The following is a 25,882-nucleotide window of genomic DNA, read 5'->3' as shown; positions in this document are numbered from 1 at the left end:
ATAAACCTGAACTCTCCATAGAAAAAATGGCTAAGAAAATCATCACAAAATTGGACTGAAGCCTAGATGTAATATGCCTGGATCCCATCTTACCTCTGGGCTTCTTATTATGGGAGAAAATAGATTTGATTACTGCTTATTCCAATTGGTGTTGGGTTTGGGTTTTTTGTTACCTGCAGTGGAAAGCAATTTGGCTGACTTGGATGCATCATAATTTTGAGGGCAAACTTAATTGTTAATGGTCATCAAATTTCATATATATTTCTCTAGGCATTCAAGTTGCCCTATGGCTTTGATAGAACTCTACAATAATTGCTAGTATTCTCTGAGTTCAAAGAATGCCAGTATTGATATAGAAGAGAGTCTGATGGCTTGTTTATAAAAGTAATACTTCCTGTATTCAATTAATTTGTAATCCTTCCCTATCCTTACCCATGGCAGGTCCTTATGACGCAGCACTGTAACGTGTAACATTAGGTGGTAGCTGTGGAAATTCATCAAAAACAGTGGTGAATAAGTTGACCAAACAAGAGACACAAGGACCATTCTGTTACTTCTAAAAGCCTTCTTCTCAACAGAGATGAAAAGTATCATACTTTTGACCAAATTCTTCAGGAATTTAATTTGCCATGTAGTTAACATTGAAGTGAGACTTTTCTGTTCTTGTCATGATATGAAGTCCAGCTTTGCTGCCCTCTTGTGCATGATAAAAGTGCCATTACAGCAGGAGAGGCAGGCGTACACGTGACCATGCATTGTACCACATGGACTACACATACCCAAGGTTTATACTTTTTATCTTTTGGGAAGAATAAAAGAATAATCATGGTAAGTAACAGTTTGAGTTCAAACTATGTGCCAGGCGTTGGGCTAAATACTTTATCTACATTATATTTAACCTTCACACTAGCTTTGTGAAGTTGGTACTATTATTAACTTGGATTTACTGATGAGAATAAACGGGGCTCATTCAATACATTGCAGAGTCCAGGTTAGAACTCAGGCCATCTGCTGGGTGTGATGATGCACGCCTGTAATCCTGGCAGCTTGGGAGGCTGAGGAGAACCACAAATTCAAAGTCAGCCTCAGCAATTTAGTGAGGTTCTAAGCAACTTAGCAAGACCTGTATCAAAATAAAATATAAAAAGGTTTGGGGATGTGACTCAGTGGTTAAGTGACCCTGGGTTCAATCCCTGGTACAAAAAACAAAACAAAACCAAAACAAAACCCTGGCCATATGACTTCAGAGCTGACCCTCGAACCATGGTGCTATAGGATTTTATAGTTTAAAATAATAGTGCGCTGGCCACTAATATTAGTGTGCACAGTTACTATCAGTCCATATGGTGACTTTATGCAAATTAGAAAAGACTTCTCACCACCCAAACAAATGCAACCCCACACCATTGAAGCTTATAATGCAGTTGGCATCTTTGATCAAAGAAATACGTTCTCCTTCCTGTGTGTGACAAAAGCACTTGCAGGGCACCTGCGTTGAGTAACAGTCTCTGCATGTAGTTACCTCCTTCCTACCAGACACCTTTGAGCACTGCACGGACTCTACAAATGTATGAGGGCTTTAGAAGAATTTACACACGTGTGAGAATGTGCACACACACACACATACACACACACACACACACACACACACACACACCTTTTATCAAAGGTCTTGTTTGCAAGGACTCTACTTGGATCATCTTTGTTAGCCCCTTGGGATCATCTCCACCCTTCTTCACCCAGTGCCCTGCTTAGCTTTTTAAGGCCTCCATCTATGACTCCTTCACCCTTTAATTCATCCAATAAGAGGCATCAGCTAGAGGTCCAAAGGAAGGAGGAATATGAGTTCAAGGTATTTGTTCCTGGCTGCCTTCTTACTTCCACAGAGATTGTCAATAGGTTCTCTCCTAAGGCCTCAGCTAGTCAGGCAGCTCTCTTGCCTGGAGATGGCAAGAATTTCTGGTGGTCACTATTCTTCTTAGTTGCTGGAGCCTAGATGTGTTGCTGGACTTCCCACTATTGCTAATCCTGAGATGCTTCATCATCCCTTGATCACTGCTAATTCTGTCCTTATTCTGAGACAGTCCCTTAATTATACTGCCCTCAACGTCCCTGCTACAGTGAACCATCTGTTTCCTGCCAGCACCCTGACACATACACAGCACAAACAAGCTTTTGACTATTTTTAAGCAAAAATGGAATTTGGGGAAGAAATATTTGATGTCCCAGAAACAGGGGAAAAAAGGAAGACAAGGGGTGGGAAACAAGCAAGGACCAGAGGACAGTTGGCAAGCTGAGGAGCAGCAGTGAAAACCAATAAATGGAAAGTGTCTAGGCACCTACTGCCACTGCCCTGGTTCATCACCTACTCAAGTCAGTGTCTAGATGAGTTGATGGACTGTGTTTCCACTATACATCTACTCACAGAGCAAGCTGAGGAGTGGCGAGAGAGGATCAGGTCCCCCCTTGATTAATGCGCTTGGAAGAGGAAACCACTTACCTACCAAGACCTCACTCAGTGGGAGATTCTTTTAAAATAAGGGGTCAGGGTGCTAACAGGAAACACTCCTCTACCTCCAAAAAGGACAAGTTCTGCTCTATAATTAATAAAAGAATGTGAAACTGCCTTAATAATCCAAGCATCTAAAGTACTTGTGTAAAAAAATGAAGATTCATATAGCGATAGGCAATACTCAATAAGAATTTCAGTAACAGAGAAGTACCATTTCTAACAGTTTCACAAATGAAAACATTTTAGGAAGTTTTTAACTGGGTTCAATGTACAGTTGCCAGTTTCATCTTCACAAGGTGTCCATGTTCCTACTGTCTCAGAACTGGCCATTCAAAGGGTACATTGCATGGCTCAAAGACCAGCCATGCAAGAATTAGAGGATTCAGAAACTAGCAACTAAAAATCAACTTATCTCTAGAATTTAATTCATTACCTCAATTTGAGGCTAGAAACAGGTCCTAACCATTTTTATATATTTTAGTCTCCTAAAGGTTATTCTTATCTTCTACCAGAGTTCCTTTATCTTTCAAGATTATGACTTCTATCAGTTCAAGATATAAGAATTATAAGATTTTATTACGAACTCAAGACAGCTTATTGAAGAAGTTTAAGGATAATACTATTTTATTATATTTGTTGATGGCTGTAGTCATAATTCATAGAACTACTAAATTTATTATAAAATTTAGGCCCTTTATGACTCTTCAGTCCCATGCTTTATCTCAACTCCAAAATTAACTTACTTCATGAAGATAGAGTTGGTGAATTATAAATTTCAATGTATACTTTACTTGTCATGAATGGAAGCAGTACATATTCATAATTGTCCCCTGGAGGCTTCATGATACAGTTAATGTTATAATGCTATGAATAAGGGGAATTTTCCTTGGAAATAAAATCACATGCATGCAATGCCTATAATTTTTAATTGAGAATTTATATTGTTTAGTTGGTTGTATACACATTTGTATTTCCAAAATATTTAATGAGTACATGTGGAATAAACAGAACACTACCCAAGTCAACTAGGAAGTTTCTAGAGCTGTCAGTGAGATGATTTTATTTGGTATGGCAGTTTGATGAAAAATTGAGACAAGGATTTTACAAAGTAATCAGACATTTAAGATTTTTTCTTTAAAGATACAACGTGTCATATGTTCATATGTTTCACATGCTTTTGTTCTCAATGACAGGAAAATGGTAAGGACAAAGTAGAAACACACATAGAAAAGGCCTAAAGTTTCCATATATTTAAATGTGTGTAGTTATGTTCTCAATGGTCCATTCTTACTTCCTTCCAACAACATATCATCTTATAATGCACATATGTGTGCTCCTACCCACACATATATAATTCCACATCTAACGCCCTATCATATTTACCAGTTGCCTGGTGGGAACAATAAAGAAAGTAGTAATCCAGTCCTTCCATTCAAGGAACTGGTAATATCACTACAGTGTTCCTCTTCCAATCTGAAAAACAGTCATTATTCCCTAACACAGTATTGGTCTATTCAAAACTATTGAACAAGTCTTTCTAATCGAATTGGCAGGCTGTGAGCTGATTTAATAACCAATATCTTCAACAATCAAAATGGTGGGTCTGAAACAGTGATTAAAGTGGCTTGGTATCCTGGATACCTAGAAATTCACGGCCAAGAAGCGACTGTTATTCTCTTTTACAGTCTCCTCGTACCTCATGGCACCCTTTTACAGAAGGGGCAGTTGGAAAGAACACCACCCAACCTGTCTGACTGCACGTGCTCCATGCGGATAAATGAGAACGGGGCCACCGTTTTCCTGTGTCAGGACACTGTCAGCATGAGTAGAGATACCAACTGTCAGGCATGCAAGATCTAGTGAGTTCCTATTCCAGCACTGCTTTCTCTGCTAGATCAGCTGGCAGTCTGCAGAGAAGCTCACATCTGAAAGTTCACTAGTTTGCAAGTCAGGGAAAACCGCTGGGCACAGATAAACAGGTTCGCTTGTGCTTTAGAGGATATTTCATATACATTTGAGAATGATGCTTCTCTAGAAAGGAAAATTCCTGGTTTCGGGGCAGAAATATATAGGAACTTGTTTGCTAATTCTAACTTAGGTCTGTAGTTTCCAAATTTTGAGATGTTAAAAAGGACTACATGTTCTGTGACGGCAAGTCTCAGCTGCCATATTCACTCTAGTGTCTCACGTATATAGTGACAATCAGTTAATGTTTCTCAAAAAAATGAATAAATAAGTGAATCATAGATTTTGAATGAAGAATTCATCTTGAAGCATTTTTCGAGCTCTTGCTTGTTAAAAGCACAAGAAAATAAACAGTTGATAGTGATTCTTTTAAAAGCGGCCAAATTTTGCTTAAACAACACAAACATGAAAATCCATGCTTGTAAAACAAAATGAATAAAAGGGTGATAATACGGATTTACAATTAAAAAGAATACACCTAAATGTAGTGGGTTCTTAAATGCAGGTCCAGGGTGTTTTCTCAGGTTCATAGTGAAATGAGAAAAATCAGTGCAATGTGTTGTTTATCATAAGGCTGAATTATCTATTTAAAGAACTGCCCTTAATTAAAAATTACACTTCTGAGGTTGACATATTCCTTTTTCTTTAATGAAATGATGGGCATGGTCTACAATGGTTTTTTTTGTTTTGTTTTGTTGTTGTTTTTTTTTCTTTCTTTTTCTTCTGTTCTTAGTACTGGGGATGGAACCCTGGGGTGCTTCACTCCTGAACTACATGCTTGGCCCTTTTATTTTTTACTTTTTTAAAATTTTGAGACAGGGTCTCCCTAAGTTGCCCACGCTGCTCTCAATCTCTCAATCTTCCTGCTTCAGTCTCCCCAAGAGCTGAGATTGCAAGAAAGTACCACAGCACAGTATCTCCATCATTTTTTATTTTTTTGAGGTGCTGGGAAACTCAGGACCTTGGACATGTGAGGCAAGTGCACCACCACCAAGATACATCCCCAGCCCCTCCTTATTCTTTTTTAATGCCCTTACTTGCCAAAGTAAAATTGACTCCCCAGTTTATCTTCTTGCTTTGTTAAATAGAAATGGAGACTGGCTTTGAGATATAATCCATTTTACATAAGCATACAAATATTTCTTTTAGAAACCTACATATTGAGTAAAGGACAATAGTATAACTTTGACCTTAATGCCCGTAATAGTCATCAGAGGTTGAGTGGATGCTCTGTGCTGAGCTCTGCTCTAAGGGCTTTTAAAATGTATTCTCTCATTTAAATTTCACAATAATCCAAGGAGAAGGTATTCTCATTATCTCTATTTTACTTATGAAGAACTGTGGGGACAGTCAAGTCTTTGGCCCTGAAGACAGATAACACAGCTAGTAAAGCAGCAGAGCTGATATTCAAACCAATGGCTCTATAACATATATTCTTATATTACAATGAAAAAATACCATTATTATATTCTAATAATTATGGAAATGGATGTTCAATTAGCATACAGATATAAACTCCTATTCCAGACTCATTATCTTATATACAGGTCTGAGCCCCTCCCAATTTTACATTATCAACCTATTCTTGATGACCTATTTTTATCTTCAGTATTTACACAGATATTGTCTTAAATAACATTCTCCTTAAGTTCCTGTTTTGATTAGCAAATACTGCAGCAAGAAAAAAAAAAAATTCCAAAGGGGTATTTTAACCAAGTCGGGGCTGAAAGCACAATCATTATGATGGTGTTTTTTTCATTGGTTTTCCTATCATATAGTTCAATTTCTTTGTAATATAAAAAGCTTACACATCAGGATTAAGTTCATTTAGGGCAAATTCAACCTTATATTCACTAAATAAAAAAGTACCCCTCAGTTTACTTATTAAAGTTTGCTATTAAAAAACGTGTTACAATTCCAGCTTTCAAATGTAGATATTCATCCCAACAACAGCTTCTTATTTAAAATGGGAGAATTGGAAACTTTAGAAGGAACTCAGATATTCTCATGCAGAGTTGAAAACCCAAGCATAACAGCAATTGCGCAAGCAGGTAAAACAGGAAGTAAAATGCATAGTAAATGAAAGTCAAACAGTCAAACTAGACATTTTGACTATATGATTGAAATAAATAAACCAAAAATTCTTCCAAATACACAGCAAACTGAGTCCAACAGTAACTCCGGGTTTTAAATATCTACCGTCCTCTTGATAATGGTAAATATGACTTATTTGGCAGGTTATACACAGGTTTCTATCATTCTATTTAACATCATTATCGAATATTGTATTACATTAAGGAAGTTGTCATTTTATTTCAATGGAAACGAAAATCAGATTTTAACGTTAATGAGTCCTGGGTCCCTCAGAAAATATCAGTGAATCAAGAAGTCCTGGTGCTCCTATAATTTAAGGAAACTTTGTAGATTAACACCTCCACCCCTCAGTCCTGAGAGCTGAGGTGCAATACCCTGTCAAGCATAGGCGACACTAATTTCCACCAGTGCAGGTAACTCCCGTACAAACTCTTCTTTTGAGTCTCTGGCTTCTGTTCAAGTGCCCATCCCTAGTCCAGATGCCCTAAAAAAACACAGGAACCAGTTCTAGGACGTAGTGATCCATCTCGCACCCCACGCTCATTCCCAGGACTATACTCCGCCCTCTCTAGCCCAGCCCAGTCCAGCCAGCCCGGCCCACCACACAGTCCTACTTCTGCTCTCCGAACTTCCCCCGCCCACTGCCCACGTGACCAAGACCCCCTACCGCACTTCGCACTCCACCAATCAGCAACCACCTCTGTCCAGAACCGAGTCTTCGATACTCCTCTTTCAAAAAGGCTCTCAGTCCTCCTGCCTTCAGCCCCGCCCCCTCCCGCCTCCCCGCCCTCTGGCCCCTCCCACTTCCTCTCTTCCCCTCCCGCTCGGGAGTTTCTCCCCACCCCGCCCCGGGCTACGCGCTCGCCCACTTCTCGCGAGATCTAAGCGTCCCCGCCGCGGCTGCCCGCCTCCCCTCCCGTCCTCCCACCCCCCTCCCCCCAATCTCTCCACTCTCCGGCTCTCCTCCCTCCCTCCTCCCCCCTCCACCCTCTGGGCCGGATCTCGTCTCGCTGAGGCGGAGGAGGAGAAGGAGGAGGAGGAGGACGTTCGGCCTGCGCAGTGAGATGTTTGTCCGTCGCCGCCGCCGCCGCCATCGCGGAGGAGCGCGATAAAGGGAGCCGAGCCGGGCGTGAGGGGGACCCCGCGGAGCCGCCGCGCCAGCGCAGCCCCCAGCCGAGTCCGCGCCGCCGGAGCCCGAGCCGCTGCCGCCGCCGCCGCGGCCGCCTAGGGGCCGGCCCGCTCCCCAGCCCAGGCCGGGGGCCGCGCCGCCGCCGCCCCCAGCGTCGCCCCTCGCCCGCCCGCCCGCCTTAAATGTGACACCGGCGCTTCGGAGTGCGACCCGAAGCCGCCGCCGGGGAGGGGACGAGCACCATGTCGAATCTGAGCAAAGGCACGGGCAGCCGGAAGGACACCAAGATGCGGATCCGGGCCTTTCCGGTGAGTCCCTCCTCGGCGCCCGGGACCCCGGGGCCGGGGCCCCGGCCGAGAGCCGCACGCGAGGCCCGGGCTGAACTCCCCCAACAGGCCGCAGGCCCGCCTCCCCTCCCCCACGCCGCCGGCCGCGGGGCGCGAGCCTTCCCGGCAACGGGGCTGCGCGGGGCCCGGCGCGGTCGCCCTCCCGGGCCGTTCCCCGCGCCCGGTCCCCTCCGCCCCGGGCGGCGCTGCGCGGGGCCCGCGCTGCCCGGCCCTCCCCGCGCCCGTGGGGAGTAGGCCCGGGCCCCCGCGCTTCTGCCTCCCGGCTCACGCACTCCAGCCGGCGGGATGAGACCGGCCGGAGTCCTCGACGTGGGGCGTGTGTGTAACTTTTCACGTGTGGTCTCTCTGCGGCTTAGAAATGACCCAGCCTAGCTTTACGGAGGTGAAGGGGGCCGTTCCCTCCTCTTCCCCCCTCCTCGGCAAGGGTGCACAACCCAACCTGTCCGCGACGCAGTGACAGTGTTTCCACGAAATGCTCAGTGGCAACATACTAATAACATGGAGCGTATTTATAGCATCTCTCATCCCACAAGCCTCCTAAGCACTTTACAAACTCCCGTTCAGGAATTGCCTCGCCGCTCGTAGGAGGGCCAGCGGGAAGGAAGCGAGACCCAACAGATTGGACAATTGGTTTTCCGTTTCTTAGCCGTGGAAGCCCGAAAGAACGAGTCTGGCCACCACGCAGGGTTGATTTACTCTTCTGCTGTCACTTTTAGCGACAGCAAACGTATTCTGTTTTAAAACTTTCTTTTTTGGCATTACATTGAGTCATACACTGTGTTTAGTATATAGGGTATAACTCTGGATGTCATACCTGATTCAAATAGCCAATGGCAAGCAATTAAAATGTACTGTTGTAACAGAAACTGGACGTACTTGCTCATGTAGCTACAGTAACAGGTATAAGTCAAGATAGACAAACTAGCAATCCAGCAGATTTTTGAAAGTAGAACTAGAGAAAGATTTTGGTTTTCCCTTGGATTCATAAATACATTATTATCATGTGCCAAAGGGCAGGTTTGTATTCACTTTTTTAAAGCACGCTTTTTCTGAAGTTTAGTAGCGATGAAGACAGACTTAACCTTCATGTAATTGTCCTAATCGAGTGAGTAGCTTGGATCTGGAGAACTTGAGGATCACTGTGGATTCTTAAAATTTAAAACAATAGGTAGGATATATTCCAGATAATTCAGTGTTTTTACACTGATTTAAAGGGGTTTGGATGCTTGAAATTTTTTCTAGATGTTTGTGAGAAACTGCATCAGAAAGTAAGAAGTATTGACAAAAGAGCACTAATAAGTTCACTAGCACATTTTCCTTTGTAATTGTGCAAAGAAGTGAGGCTATGAATTTGTGAGCTAAATCAAATCAACTAAATTGGTCATCCAATTGACTATCAAGTATATATATATATATATATATTTTTTTTTTTACCAGAAGTCAGATTATTTACAATTTTGTCAAGTCTCTTGTTTTATACAACAGGTTTTGTAGGAAATGTTTGCTGTCTTACACTGTTCATTCAGGTTTTTTGCTTAAATATGGAATAACTCACATTTTACATCAACACATTTAGTTGGTATTATTCATATTAACCAGTTCTACCTTTGTGTGTGATCAGTTCTTTGTATTCTTTGATATTTTTAGATTTGCCTGCTCTTAACCTATTTTCCACTCCCATTCATTTGTTGGTTCAAGAAATACTGAGGACTAGTTCCAGGGATTGTTCTAGGAGTTTGGGATTTATCAGTATACCTTCAAGGACCAAGAACTCTGCTTTCTGGAGCTAGAGAAGCAGCAGAAGAGAATTTCATTCTTCCTTTAGCTAAAGAGTTAAATATTTTATGATAGGTAAACACACAATACTGAACTAATTTTTTTTTTTTCAAGTAGCGTTATGGCTATGAGTTAGTTTGGATCCTTTTTGACTGTAACTTGTTGCTCTTAAGTTTTTCCAAAATCCTTAGTGAAGCCTATAAGTAACCTGATGGTTTGATATTCAGTGTTGAATAGCTGCTTGCTTTAAATGCCCAAGAATTTTTCATTACTATTTCATAAATATTAATAACATGTTTCACAAGTATTAGAGATGCTTAAGTCTTCATTAAGGATAGATAAATGTCTTAGTGATAACAGCATTTCACTGACTTAGCCTCTGATAAAAGTGTGGGTACTTACAGACCTTCAAAATTTTTTTCCAAGTTAGCAGTCTGGTACATAAAACAAGTCTGTATGACTTGCTAGTCAAAAGTCATAAATGTATAGTAGTCCATAAAGAAAGATAATATATCTGGTTGTACATATATATATATTTAGAACTGTTGTATCTTATGTATATCATTTGGTTATATAGTCACTATAATTTGTGGAAATTGTAGTTTAACCAAAAATTTCAAGTGCTTATTTCAGATTGCCTGTTACAAAATTGATGTGCAAAAAGTATAAAAATGTGTTTTGTGATTGTTTTGTTTTTATTGCAAAGTAGTGGTAAGTGAACTTACAGAATATTATGTAAGAGTACTTCAGATATAGCTCCATTTAGTAAAATCACATTTTCTTTAGTGTTTTGAGTGCATATTTTAAGTATGCCTTCATCATTGTTAGGCGAGTTGTACCACACCACAGTTTAATGCACAATTTACATTTTTTAAGTAGAACTTTTCAAAGAGATTCTTTTTAAAGTGGAAAACAGTAAGGAACATTCTGTACTTATAAATTGTTGACAGAGGAAAGTTTATTCCAATTTTTAGGTTTTCCTGCATTGCACAAAATACATCTCAATTTATATCTTTTTGTTAATAATGTTTTACTTTTATTTATTTGGTTCACAAAGTAGCAGGATCCTCAAAACTTTTATTTTATTTATTTATTTATTTTTTTTTTAAAGAAAGGAGGCTATAGGTAATGAGACTCCTGGAAACATGATTTGGATCAAATAATTCATCTTGAAGAAATCTCTTCCTTGCTCTTAACCGTGTGTCTTGTGTCTGAGCTTTTGTTCCACTATGTGGGATTAATTGCTGTCAGGTAAACTTTTGTCCTTATCTTTGAAAAGCTGTTCCTCATCACCTGTGTAATGGCCAGGGTTTTGTCTATGTCAGCTTGTTAAGCCAGGTTGAAATTGGAGGGGAAATAATTTGAATGTAAATGCTTTTCTCTCCTTTTGCCTTTCCTTCTTAGTTTTGGAGACATATTGTGAATGGCCTTCTCTAATATATGATCTGACTTTTAAGATGTCTACCTGAAATAACATCAGTTATTAGTTTATGATGCATACTAAATCATGACAAGATAGTCTCTGGTTGTAATGTCCACTCCATAATTCTGGATGAGTTCTACCTGTGTAGCATGGACAGCAAGTGATGTACAGAGTGAAACCCACACACAGAGTTACTGACATTACTGAATGAGATGAGTTTTAAGATTGTTTCTGATGTATTTAAGAGCACAGAAATAAGGACAAATAGGGACAGTTGATGATTTTTCTTCTTCCTTTTCCTCTCCCTTCCCAGATTTGGGGGAACAACTTTGATCGTCATAATAGTTTTCTCTTTCTTAAGGAAGATAATTATTGCATAGAATTACTTGAACCAAATAATAGGAACCAAATAATAGCTTTGCAAATCACATAGAGCAGTAAATTAGCCATAAATTTGTTTTTCATTCTTTGTTTTTTTTTTTTTTTTTTTTTTTCTTACAGAAATTATGGAGTAAGGTGTAATTCATGAAAGTGTTGCTTACGCTTAGACTGATTCTCTTTCTGTTTAATAAGTTTTGGGATATCCAGCTGTGTCATAGACTTTAATTCCTCTTGGGGATTAGAAGTTAGGACAGTAAAAAGCATGAAGTTGTTTATTTTGCAGTATTTTCTTAGATAACTTTTCAGAGGAACTTGGAAAATGATTAGAACTAATGTTGAATTTGAAACTCTTTATAGTATAGGATGTAATGTGAAGATTTGATCTTTTGTACACTAATTACAATATTGATTTAGACAAAATAAAACTTTATTTGTATGTCATTCATTCATTAAATGTAGTTAAGTAGGAACAACATTTGTCTAGTTAGGAAGAGTATATGATTAAGACTTGGAAGTAGTAGTATGCCTTCTCTTTGTGTTACACATTGGGAAACCTTGGAGGTAATTTTTTGTTATTTTCATTCCAGATTGTATGGATGATCCTCAGCAGTTTTGTTAGATTTATATATCAGTTACTGGACGATTTGTAGTTTTAAATAATGCAACTTTTCGAAATAATTCTTGTTCATCCTTTGTAAAGTTATCCAAAAATAAGGGTGTTACTAGAAAAAACAAATCTGTGCGATATGAATTACAATTACTATGAGTAATGGTGAAAACTCTTGAATCTTAAGTCTGTCAAGGGAAAAAATTCATAAGTTATAAGTTAAAAAAAATCTGTAATCCTATCACTTGGAAGTAAACAATATTAACATTTTGTGTTTCTTTTAATCTTTAATATGTACATTTCAATAAACATTAAAATTGATATTTTAAAATATTTTCGAAATGATTTTTAATGACTGTTTGATACTTTACAGTACCTGAATTTACTTACCCATTCCCCTATTGCTGAGTATTTTGATTGATTCTAGGGAGTCCTTATTTTCTCTTTCATAAAGAATGCAACTGTGACTGTTTATCCTGTTGTTTGAGCCCTATGATTATGAAATTATTGAGCTAAAATAGTTGCTACATATTCCTTAATCAATGTCCAGAAAAAATTAATAACTAAAACTTATTGAGTGCTTATGTGCCAGACACTGTTCTCTGTGTTTTGCATGTTTAAACTTAGTTCACACAATTCTCTGGAATACTAATGCTGTCTGTTTTACAAATGAGGCCTTGAGAGGTTAAATAATTTGCTGAAAGTTATTTTTCAGTGCAAGTTGCAGATCTAGGATTATAATCTAGGCAGTTTACCTCTGGAGTGTTAAAAGTTAAACTTCCCAAATTTGTATCAGTTTAACTTCTATGCAGCAGAATGTTAGCCAATATATTATATCTTTAATTTCATAGGTGAAAAAATAGCCTTGGTTTTTTTCCTCTGCAAAATGAGAATACTGAAAGGACCTACCTTACAGGGTTGTCATGCAATAAAGAAAACAAAGCTTCAGAACTCTATCTAGCACAGTTGTTATGTCAGCCTTGAGGCATGAGTATGCCAAAATTTAAATATTAAAATTGAGTGTTTTTGCAAGTAGTTACATTAGATGCTGTGTACTTATTTTAATGATGATACTTGTTTTTGTTTTTTCTTGGTACAATTTCTAGAATTCTTGTCTTGAAAAGCCACAGAGTCCTTTTGTGAACCAACCCAAGAAATCAGTCTTTTTGAAGTATATAAGTTTGGTACCTCTGGGGTACTGCTGCTGGCCTTGGGAGGATGTCTTTAAGAAAGAATTTCCACTAATTCTCAAATAAATATAATGATAAGCATTCAATAAATGTTAACTATTATTTTTCTGGACATCTATTTGCTGTGTACATCCTGATAAGTACATTAAATGTTCATCTAAAAACACCTCTTGTTTTTCTTATTTCCTTCCTTCTCACCTGCTCCTCCTGCCTTAATATCACTTCTGAACTAGGTTGTGGTTTCTGCCCAAAGCTTATATACTGCACACCCTTTTGAACCACAGAATACTTCGTACAGTGTGGGTGGTTAATGAATGATTGATTTAATGAGAAACTAGTCCTCCAAGCCAAGCCATAGTAATTGATTAATTAAGTCAAGTCTAGTGGTGCTCTGAAATGCTTAAACTACTCTTGTGGCTATAGTGAATTAAGATGTAGTAGTAGGTCATTAATGATCTTGTGCATTTTTCTTAGAAGGGTATTCTCCTTAGTCTCTGGAACAATAATGACCTGGAAGTAAATGTAGTATGTTGGCATTAACCCTGTATTAAACAAGACAACTTAATCTCTAATCCAGTCCTTTTCTACATACTAGCAGTTCTCTGCATTTCACTTCCTCCGCTATGACTCCTTGCATCTCGTCCCTTCCTTCTTAACTTGGTAAACTTTACACTCTGATCCCCTACTTCCACTGCTGATTAATTAATTCTCCTGTATACTGTTTGTTCAGATTCAGGTTCCTAAACATCTGAAACCCAGTTTTGCCCTTGAGGATACAGGCTTATCTCCTTTAATTGAGGTTCTTATTTTCCTTATAATTCTTTAATCATTGAACCCAGATGCCATGTATTGCCACATTCATCATTCTTTGTGGCTCAGGCTCTTGAATACTCTCATCACTGTCTACTAACTTCTCATTTCCTGAGTCATTGAAGATTCTAATACATTAATAATTTCTTCACAAACATTACCTTAGTCCAGATCTTAATTTTATCCATTACATGTAGTAATAGACATTCATTTATTTAATTTAAATTTTAATTTTTTTGTGTGTTCATACTGTGAATCCAGCTTAGTTCTACAATAGTAACTACTTTTCAGACTGTTTTAAGACTAGTTAATACAATATAAAACTTTCAGTAGAGCCTGGCACATAATATGCAGTATAAATAAATGTAAGCTGTTATTATTTAGTTATTCTAGCCTACTTGTTGCTCACTTCTTCTCACCTTAATGTGTTAGTGGATCTCAAGAAGACTACTTTCATTCTCCTGAGTCACAGTGATGTTGCTTCTTCCTATGTTACCAGTTCCCCCTTTTTCTGTCTCCCCAGAATAAGGACAGATGTATCAACAAAATTCATCAAAAAGCATCTTGCTTTCAAGGTTCATATTTTCTAGGCCATTATGGACTCCTAGAGAAAATTGTAAGACAGTGGTCTCTAATTTAGCTGGATCTCAATGCCTCAGGGCAGTTGTGTGTGTATGTGTTTTCCTGGTAAATTCCCTCTCCCATTTCCTGCCTAGTTATTCCAAACTTTAATCTCCTAATCACTGTCCTGAAGCTGTTTATTAAGAATTCTATTATCTCTAGAAACCTAACTACAGCTTCATGATGAAAACTCAGTTAGCAGATGAAAGTACTTTAATGATCTTTTCTTTCAGTTATATTCTTTAGTCTATGTCTTTACTCATTCCCAGTTTTTTTCTCTTTGGTCTCCCAGGGAAGGTATTCTTTTCTTAACATCCTCATCACAGTCACTATCATACTATCGCCCTTCGCAGCCAAGATTCCTGAGACACTATCTGCTTTTTAAGAGCATAATTTTCTTTAGAGGAGACATTGAATCTCTTTTGTATTGATCTTCATTAGTGCAACAAAATAATAGTATCCAACATATAGTTGGCAATGTTCAATGACTAAACTAATGTAATATAATATCTTTAGTTTATTTCTTCATCTTTAAAATGGGAACTGTAAGTAGTCAGGGTTTCTTAACCACTGAGCCACATTCTCAACCTATTTATTTATTTTTGAGACTGGTCTCACTAAGTTGTTCAGGGCCTTGCTAAGTTGCTGAGGCTGGCTTTGAACATACTGTTTTCCTCCTGCCTCAGTCTCCTGAGCTGCTGGATTACTTTCATGCTTCACCACACCCAGCTCTTGTAGATCATTTTCTATAAAAGCAAGCTATCATTGCTAAGAGGAGTTCTTCAGCACACTGCTTGCAAGTTATTCTTACCTAAAGCAGTTCTTAACTGACCAAAGCTTAGCTTTTTCTGTTTGCTGTAAATTTTTCAAAGTAATGATGAAAAGTTCCTTTTTCATTTTCAACAAAATTGCTGCTTTCATAAGTTTAGTAATTATAACTTATTGAATTTTTTTGCCCTCTGTTAGGTTCTGTTTAACTAATTATCTTAAATCTTTAAAACAATTATAAGTTGAGATGTTGTCATTCCTATTTGAAATTTAGCTGGGACTCAGCTAAATGTTTGTAATAGTATGTATACACTTAAGAAAGGGCATAACTGGGATTCAGATTCCACATAGGTCTGACCCAAAGTCCACGTTCTTTCCATTACACCATACTACCTAATTATATTGTTAACCATTTTCTAGAATCTGAAATATTTGCTTTCTTAATAGGAATTAACAAATTCATTATTAGTCAAGGGCCCTGAAGCTTAGACAGTGTAGTATAATATCTCTTTACAAAAAGAAATTAAGATTGTTTTGGCATGTACCTATAATTTCAATTACTTTGGAGGTTTGGGCTGGAGGATTACAAGTTCAAGCCCAGCCTAGGCAACATAGTGAGACCACCCCCCCATCTTAAAAAAGAAAAAGAAAAAGAAAATTAGGTTCTGGGATGTGGAAGGAAGTTTTGCAAGCTTGAACTTCACAAGATTCAAGGTGAATTGGCTTCTTATAAGGGAATGAAAGTTATAAAAACTTTTAATCAGTTGAAATATATGTTGTTTATGCAGGAATATTTTGGATATGTACATTGATTAAGAGGGCCTTAATATAATTGACTTGAATAAAACATTCAGATTCAAAACACGGAAGAAAAGACATTGATATCATTTGTGAAATAACAGTTTTCTATTTTAAATTATAAGGCTGACAGCATAATTTTTAAGCTTCTTTTTTTTCAGTTTTTAAGTATATATTTAGAGAAAAGCCTCCTTGACATTAACATGTTTGTTTAAATCTTTAATTTTTAATTTCTTTGTCTTTAAGAATATACTAAAATAGAAAACTAAATAATAACATGAAGTAAAGCACAGAAGATTAAATACTTCAAATTAATAATACTTATTTTTCATGTAAAAATAAGACATGACGGAAGTGTTTTTTCAATGTATATTATCTCTAGCCAAATAAATTCATTTGCTCCTAAGTTTAAATAACTAAATAGGACTATCTTAGTCTATGTTGCTAAAACATAACATTATAGATGGGGGAATTTATAAAGAACAGAAATTTTTTTTTTTTTCACCTTTATGAAGGTTGGGAAGTCCAAGATCTGGGTGCTTGCAGGCTCAGTTGTTTGTTGCGGGTGTTCTCTACTCCCAGTATGTTGCTTCAATGCTGTGGGCTCTGGAGGGAGGAATGCTGAGTCCTTATGTGTCAGAAGGCAGAAGGGAAAGAGGAGTGCACTTCCTTCATGAAGCCCTTTTATAAGGCTGCCTAATCCTATTCATGATGGTTTCTCATGGCTTAATTACCTCCTGGAGGCCCACCTCTTAATACTGTTACATTGGTGATTATGTTTCAACACGGATTTTGAAAAATATACAAACCCTGACAGGTACTTGAGAAAGAATCTGTTCCTTTTTAACAGATGAGGAAACGGAGGACCACATGAGGTAATTTAACCAAGTGGGATATGTACTTGGCATGAATTTGTGGAAGAACTACATTAAAGCCCAATTTCTGGTTAAAAACACTTCTCAGCTGGACTGAAATGAGCCTACAGACATAGTAACTTCATGTTAACACTGGTCTGTTTAATTATAAGGTAATTTCTAAGTATTGAACATCTTGATGTTTTGGGTTGATGTGGTAAAAATAGAAGGGCACTTGGCTTCGGACACTTGAACTTAATTGCTCTATCTTGCTGTGTGATCTTTGATAAACCACTTACTCTCTTTTTTGTAAAACGGGGAGGTTTTAATTTGGGGTGCCTTAGGCTCATTCTAGCTCTATAAATGTTGTTGAAAGACAGTGTAGTTATACATAAGTCCAGGGACTGAATTCTGGTGTGTTCTTCTTTGTTTGATGCTGCAAAAATAACTTAGCTTTTTAGTCTTAGATTTATCTTTAAAATGGCAGTGATACATTTCAGTGATGATGGTTAAATCCTAATAAGAAACAGTGGGAAATTTAGCTACGTTTTTGCATTTCTTTTGGTGAGTTGACAGTTTTAGAGAACTTTTAAGCAGACTTGATAGCATATTTTTAAAATTTTATATGATGGGCCTTTTGCTTTCATTACATTTCATTGCAGTTATTCAGACAAAACTTACTGTGGCAGTTTACACTGTTATACTTTTTTTTCCTTATTGGGTTATATGTAATTAATTGGGGTGTGAACACAGTTTGGGATTATCTTACAGTTTACTAGTTTAGTTGTTTCTGATTAGAATACTACCATTCCCTTGTTTATATTTTTTTTTTAAAGAAAAGCTGATTAATTGACTCATTTTAAAAAAATAAACCGGTGACTTCAGCTAAAGATAATAATAATAGTAATATCTAAATTTAATTTAGATTGTAGACTAGAATTATAGAATTGAATTATGCACATAGATATAATTTTTTTCTAACATTACTACAAACTGCTTTGAAATACAAAATGCATTATTTCTGTCTTTTCATTATTTCTGTCTGCCAGATAAGCATTTGAAAGAGTAGTTTTATATGCATGGCCCTTTAATATTAGTGTTTTGGATTTAAGACTATGTTAGGAAGTATAGCAAGTTTTGTTATTTGACTTCATGAATATGATAGCTAATTTTCTCAAGAGGGGAGATCTGAAAAGAATAGTGTTTGAACATTTCCAGTAAAGTTCCAGTAAAGATATCTTTTCTGGATACAGTGTGTTTCAGGGAGCCCACTAATACATCTTTTTTTCATCAGTGATGAAAACAGCACCAATAGTAGAACAATGACAGACATTATGCCTCAGTGGGAGTATAGTCTGTCCAGCTAACAGTGGAACAAAATATTTGGGGAAAAATTGATTTTGTTTTGAGCATGTACAAATTTTTTTTTCCTTGACATTCCCTAAATAATACAATATAACTATTTTCATAACATTTATACTGTATTAGATATCATAAGCAATCTAGAGATTATTTAAATTATATGGGAGGACGTCGGTTGGTTACATGTTAATACTCTACTATTTTATGCAAAGGGCTTGAATATTTTTGGATTTGGTTGTCCATGGGTGTCTTGGAACCAGTCCCCTGCAGATACTGAGGAATGACTGTACTTATTTGATTGCCTTTTATTTGTTATGGTCATCATCAGATTATGAAATGTTACATATACATTTTTCACATTTTATTCATATAAAAATTATTCATAGAATATAGTTGAAGTATAGTTGTTAGTACTCTTTTTTTCTTTTTTTTTTTTTTTTTTTGTGCTGGGGATTGAACCATGAATGTGAGGCAAGCACTCTACCAATTTAGCTATATCCCCAGCCCTGTTAGTACTTTTAATTGTTCTGTGTCTGAAATGGATCTTAAAAGACTATCCTGAAAGCTTGACTTTGTGTATTTGAAAAACGTTCCAAATTTCCAGATTGACATCCTTCTTTTTGGACATCCTTCTTGTGTTGAGGACTGAAATGCAGATTATAGTTGAACTTTCGGTTGATGATTTAACTTTGTCATTATGAATGTTACTGTCTTGTAATGACATTAGAGGTCAAGTGAATGTAGATCAGGTTTAGTTTGTGATTTCAGGGAATTGTTCCAGACTGCTTTGCTTTTCTAATTGACAGATCTTTTCCTCCATTTCCTTGACATCATTTTTTTTCCTTTGGCAGCATACTTCCACTCCACTGTAACCAAAGAGAAACAAGTTGAATGTCAGTAGTCTTTACATTCTCTTTTAAGTCACTTAGAAACTATGTTATATGTCTCTTGAGCAGAAAAGAACAAACTTTTATTAACTGAGCAAACATTGTATGTCAGATGCTTTCATAACTTTCTTGATTGCCACACAGTGCATTTTTCAGTATGTGAATAGGTGAGGAAAATGAGACTTGGAAAGTTTAATGACTTATTGAAAGTTTGAATGTGCCCCTCTGGGCTGTTGCCTCAAAATCTGGATCTTTGTCTATATCTTTGATGATTGACATTGCTTAAGGAATCACTGATAGGTAAATGGATTATTGCAGATATCATACATACATCATTACATAGTCATTTGTCATCAAGATTCCTTCTCATTATTTATAAGTGGATTATATTCAAATAATAATTTTGAATGTCACGTAGGCATCAATCTGTGTATTGCATTGTAGAAAGGAAGAGACCCAGTCTATTCGGAGGTGCTTATAGGTTGGAAGGGAGCTTTTTTATATAATTAATGGTAGGTGTGTCTGATTAGAATACTGCCATTCTTCAGATATTTCTACCACAGAAGCTATTTTGAAGCTGATGTTTAAAATTAAGATCCAGCATTTTTCCTTGTTTATTTTTTTCTAGCTGTGTCATTCTGAATTGCATGGAATTTCAAATTCTCACCCTTTTCCCCCACCCACCCTGTTCCAGATTTCTTCCTTGTAGATTATTCACAAGGGACCTAAGACTTCTTGTCCTTTGTATATAATGGATGTGAAGAATATAGTTCTCTTCATTTTAGTTTTAATTTGTTTCATGATGTAGTTGTGTTCAGCTTTTAAAAAATACAGAACATTCAAGATGTGTAAGTATACAATAGACTCATCCTTTCAAATTCAGGCATTTGAAGGTTGTAATGTTTTTGAAAGAAAACAGTGTGTTGGAGTTATTTTCGTTAATACTTTATAATAAAATTATTTTTGGATTGGGGGAGGTAAGAGTTAAAGGCCACTTTAAAAAATTAGAAGTCTTTATTTGGTTTTTAAGAAGTTTCAGGGGCTGGGGATATAGCTCAGTTGGTTGAGTGCTTGCCTTGCAAGCATGAGGCCCTGGGTTCAATTCCCAGCACAGCAAGAAGTTTCACTAAACCGTAAGCACTTACGAATGCTTAATTATGTCTTAAGAACTCTTGTTTCTTTTCCTGTTATATAACTTTACTTGTTTTCTGATTACTTTGTAACCGGAGCTTCTTTAGGAAGGATACTGTATGTATCTCATAATTACATAGTAAACATTAAAACTTTGTGTGTATATATATGATTTTCATTTTATTATTTTGTTTTGCTTAAACCTTATCAGATCCCTTCCTTAGTGTATTTGCATTTATTACAACCTAAGTAAGTCAGTGTCTTCAATGGGATTAAAATCCTGCTTAATTTAGGTTGGTACTTCAAAAGAATGTTATTAATCTTTTAAAAATATACATAGATTTAGAGCCTTTAATTTTTATCACTCCCTGAATGTACTGACTGTTGTTTTTATAATGTATTGTTGAGATTGAGAGTTGAACATTTAGTCCTTTTAAATTAAACTTTCAGTGGCAGTTAATTATTTTTATATCAAGCATATATGTATGAGTAAAAGGTTGAGGTTCATCAGTAATAGTTATTCTGCCACTGTTGACATATGTGATTGATACTAAGACCAAATCATGTGGGAATCTATACTGGCAGCTTACTTCATCTACTATATTGTTTCAGACTTGTTTAGGGAAAGAAAGATTGGAGCTCTGCTTATTGTTCCTCTCCTGAGGGTTATATTCCATCTACTGTTTTCTTCCCAGTTAACATTTATCAATTAATGACTAAGCAGCCTTCTGAGGCTGTTAGCAAGGTAAACAGAAAAAAATCTGAAAATATTACTTGATAAAAAATTTTGAGAGTCTTGCTAGTACATTCTATTTGAAAAATATATTTGGTTATTGTAAAATTAGATTAATTACTGCAGAGCAACACATTCAAATGTTTTTCAGTATCATTGTGCCTGGTAATTAAAATGTTCACATTTTAAATTGTGTTGGTATATGTAGTTAAAATAGTATTCATTCAACAGACATTTGTTTCCTGCCATCTAAATGGCATTAAAAAATGCATAGTCCTTTGAGAATCTCATGATCTCACGGAAAAAGATAGATACAAAGACTGATAGTTATGAAGCAGTAGGGGAATATGGTGATGGTTACAATTTCAGCATTATGGAAGAGCTGAGGAACATTAAGTTTGAGGAGTTCAGATAAACATCCCTGGAGAATATGTCACCTGAACTATGTTGAGAGGAAATGTAAAGAATTGGATAAAGAAGAGGGGAAAATAGGACACTGAGTGGAAGGCCAGTGGGGGAGGGGCTGTAAGAGTGATGGAAATTCAGGAAGGTTTATTTTTCCTTATTTTTTTATTGGTGCATTATAGTTGTACATGTTGTTATTCATTGTTACATATTTGTCCATGCACATAATATGACAATATAATTTTGCCAATATCGTTCCTCAGTATTTTCCCTTTTCCCTCCCCTGGTCCTTTTCCTCTATTGATCTCCCTTCAGTTTTCATGAGATCCCCTCCCTCACCTTTCATTTCCTTTCTTCTCTCTAGCTTCCACATATGAGAGAAAACATATGACCTTGACTTTGAGTTTGCTTATTTCCTTTAACATGATGCTCTCCAGTTCCATCCATTTTCCTGCAAATGACATAATTTCATTTTTCTTCATGGCTGAATAAAACTCCTTTGTGTGTGTGTGTGTGTGTGTGTGTGTGTGTATTTTCTTTGTTGATTCATCCATTGTTGGATATCTAGGCTGGTTCCATACTTTGGCTGTTGCAAATTGTGCTGCTTTGAACTGGGTATGCCCATATTGCTCTGGATATGATGACTTGAATTCTTTAGTATAAGTATGAGGGGTAGTATAGCTGGGTTGTATTTTGGTTCCATGTCTGGTCTTTTGAGGAACCTGCATACTGATTTCCATAGTGGTTGTACTAATTTACAGTATCTCCAAGGGTATAATAGTGTTCTTTTTCTAAGGGAGAAGATCTTGAAGGGTGTGCTTTCCTTTAAGTTGCTCCTCTTTTCAAGAGACTTTTCAAGAAGAAGGAAGGAATGTAAGATAAAGCTTATGCTTCTGTTTTGTAAAATTAAGTGATCTCTCTTCCTGTTAGTGAATAAGAGAATACAGGAGAAAGCTTTGAGCAGGTTTGGAGGATTGGTTCACTAAGAATTTGGACAAGTTGAGTTTGATCTGTCTGGAGATTTGTTTGGAGATATGCAGCAGGTCATTCAGTAGAGGAGTTTTAGACTTGGCTGCAAACATCTGGGCTGGCAATATAGATTTGGAAGCCATTAATATATAAATCAGTAATAATGTGTCTTCTTTCAGATGTGAGCTAAACTTCTTGGGAAATCTAATAAAAGCTAGGGACTCATTTCCAGAAAAGAAGTGTTCACACATTATATTTGCAAAAATTTGTGAGTAGTTTTAGAAACTTCTAGGATTCCTTGTGGACTGTATAATGTTTCTTAAGTTGTAGAATCCTACATGTATGGGTAGTAGTTGTAACCATTATCATAAATGAAAATACACTAGGAACTCAGTGTAGTATGAAAAAAGTCACAGAGTTATTGGACTGAAAATGATTTAAATGGCTCTGGGAAGCTTAGGAGACACAAAATATGGGGAATAATATTTCTGAAAGAAAGCTACATTATTGATTTTGATTTGTATTTGTCATAGTTGTGCTCTTAATGTGCTGTGGTTTTAGCATATCCATTTATTTGCAAATCTTGAAAAGCTATGTTTCTTTGTGGTGTTTGATGAATGTATGTGAGAGTTTAGGAGATTGTATCAGTGGGCACTTTTTGTTAGTCTGTGTGTGAGGGGATTATACTGTGCTGTGGACTAAGCTAGACTGATCACTGACATTCTCATTTAATTTCCATGACAGTATTTTGAGATAGTGTTATTAAACCCACCTTGCATTGAGGAACTCGAACTACTTAGAGGAGTTGAATAATTTGACCAAGATCACATGGTTTGTGAGTAACTATGTTTATTGTCTAATGTACATACTATATTTACCCAGATAATCAATTACTCACACTTTGATAATGATTTACCATATTAGCACAGTGAAATATGAGTCCAGTGATTTGGATTTTGGAATACTCGAGTTTTAGATCTAGCTCTAATTTTGAGTAAGTCATTTTAATCTCTTTGGATATATTTTCTTCTCATTCATTAAAATATATTTTTACCTTAGCAGTCACTCAGAAGGAATATAGCTGTGTTCTGGCCCCATTGCTGTTCTATTTATAAGGCATAAACACTGCAAAAAAATACTACATACAGTCTTGGATTATAAAGCAGCTCTTATGAAAAATAGTTCTTGTATCATAATGTAATTGTATAATATTTGAAACCTCTTGGGTTATATATTTACATTTTTTTCTAATAGAATCTTTAATAATTTACACTGGGTAGAGACATTTAAATTTAAATACTTTTTCTAGCTAGGATTGGAACTTATACAGAGCTTAAAAAGATTATTTGACGTTTTGCTCAACTGTTAGCAATACATGTATCCCTGGAGTTGATAATCCACATTTACTTTACTCTTTCATTGAGATTACTTTGAATATTCTGCTTTACATGATGTCATGAGACAGTGTTTTGTTGTGCTTTATTATAACCTGAACATAAGCTTTCATCAAGCTAAAACCACATTGCATATGAAATGGTTGAGGCCATCATTTATAAATGGACTGATATCTTTTATTTGTGAAAACTTTATATGGATAATACATTTTCTGTGGATGACATTCTGTGTATTGAGATATCTGATAAAAATAGGAAGCAGTTTAGATATAGGGATAGATTCTCTTAAAGTCATTTGATAGAAGTCTCTGATAGACCTAGGATTGGAATAGGACTTCGTTAAAAGCAAAGTAATGACTCCTAAAGTATTCCTTGTTTAAACTCCTCAGAAAAGATTGGAATAAGATTCATTTTGAGTCATCTGCTTAAGAGGCATCTTTGACATAGGGTTGAACTGGTATTTTACAGCTAGGGTGACTGAAAAATCTATCTTGCCTACTCTCCTCTTTCATACTCATATCCATCATATTTGACTTGGAAAGGATTCCACTAACTCAGTAATTTTTATCCAGTTCAGATCAGAAGTGTGTGTGACTCTGACTAGTCTTACCCAGGTTGTAAATGCAGAACTGGGTAGATTTTTGTGTCATAAAAAGGATTCCTTAATTAAATAATAGTACGAAATCAATCAGAAATTCTGTTGGTTGTGTGTTAAGTATTGTTTTAGAGGCCGAGGAATTCAATAATTTAAGACAAACAAACCAGAAAACCCCTGCCTTTGTGGAGCTCACACTTGGCTAAGGGATGAGAAATCAGAACAAGAATTAAAGAATATGGGGTTGGATTTAGGGGTCAATAGTTAAAAGAGGGTGTTACTATAAATTGGATGGGCATTTAAAACTCATTCTTCACAACTGAACAGAGATTTTGGTCTGTGCAGATATCTGAGAGAAGAACATTTCAGACAGAAAATACCAAGTAAAAAGACATTGAAATGAACTGATTTATATATCCCAAGGGATAATAGGAGGCTAGTATGCATGGAGTAGAGTGAGCAGTATGGAAAAAGATGAAGTTGAGCAGTTATCAGATCAACTAAGGCTTGTAGAATATTGTAAGGACTTGATTTTTTAACTCCAAGGGAAATGAAAAAGTTATTTGAGGCTTTTAAGCAGATGAGTTGACATGATTTCTGTTTTCAGATGATCACAGTGGTTGTTCTATGGTAGCAGGCCAAGAAATATGAAGAGGCTGTTCAAATAATCTGAGAAATGGTGGTGGTTTGGATCATCATGATAGCAGTGGAAGTAATGGGAAGGAGTTGACTTGTGGATAAAAGTGGAGACAACAGGATTTCTTGTAGGGTTGGAAGTGAGATGAGGGGATAAACAATAAGCTTTTGGACCTTAGTGCAGCTGGAAAGATAGAGTGAACCTTTGCTCAGTTTGTAAAAGATTGCAGGGAAGCTGGGGGTAGGGGGAGAAGGTTGGGACTTGTGTTTTAGATTTGATAAATTTGAGATGCCTGCTAGGCATTCAAGTAGTCAGATATATGACTTGGGTATGCAAGGGAGAGGGCCAAATGGAATATATAAACTCTAAGATTGATTGGAAGTGAAAATAGATGACATCAACACTTAGAAACTGAATGTGGATAGACAAGTAATCTAGAATCAGAGCCTTTTGGATTGTAGATTTGATGATGAGTAAGCTCCTGTAGTAAAGCA

General features: G+C 36.8%; 1 protein-coding gene across 1 annotated transcript in view; it reads left to right on the top strand.

Moving 5' to 3' along the window:
- Positions 1-7,538: 7,538 nt before the first annotated feature.
- Cul3 (cullin 3) overlaps positions 7,539-25,882 on the top strand; it is an 80,177-nt gene continuing 61,833 nt past the window's right edge. Inside the window, exon 1 of the mRNA XM_047544126.1 lies at positions 7,539-8,008. Coding sequence (XP_047400082.1) covers positions 7,943-8,008 — 66 coding nt within the window. The 5' untranslated portion in view covers positions 7,539-7,942. The remainder of the gene's footprint in view (positions 8,009-25,882) is intronic.

Source organism: Sciurus carolinensis, chromosome 3, assembly GCF_902686445.1.
Source record: "Sciurus carolinensis chromosome 3, mSciCar1.2, whole genome shotgun sequence".
Classification (NCBI taxonomy): domain Eukaryota; kingdom Metazoa; phylum Chordata; class Mammalia; order Rodentia; family Sciuridae; genus Sciurus; species Sciurus carolinensis.
This window is presented reverse-complemented; position numbering and strand designations above follow the sequence as displayed.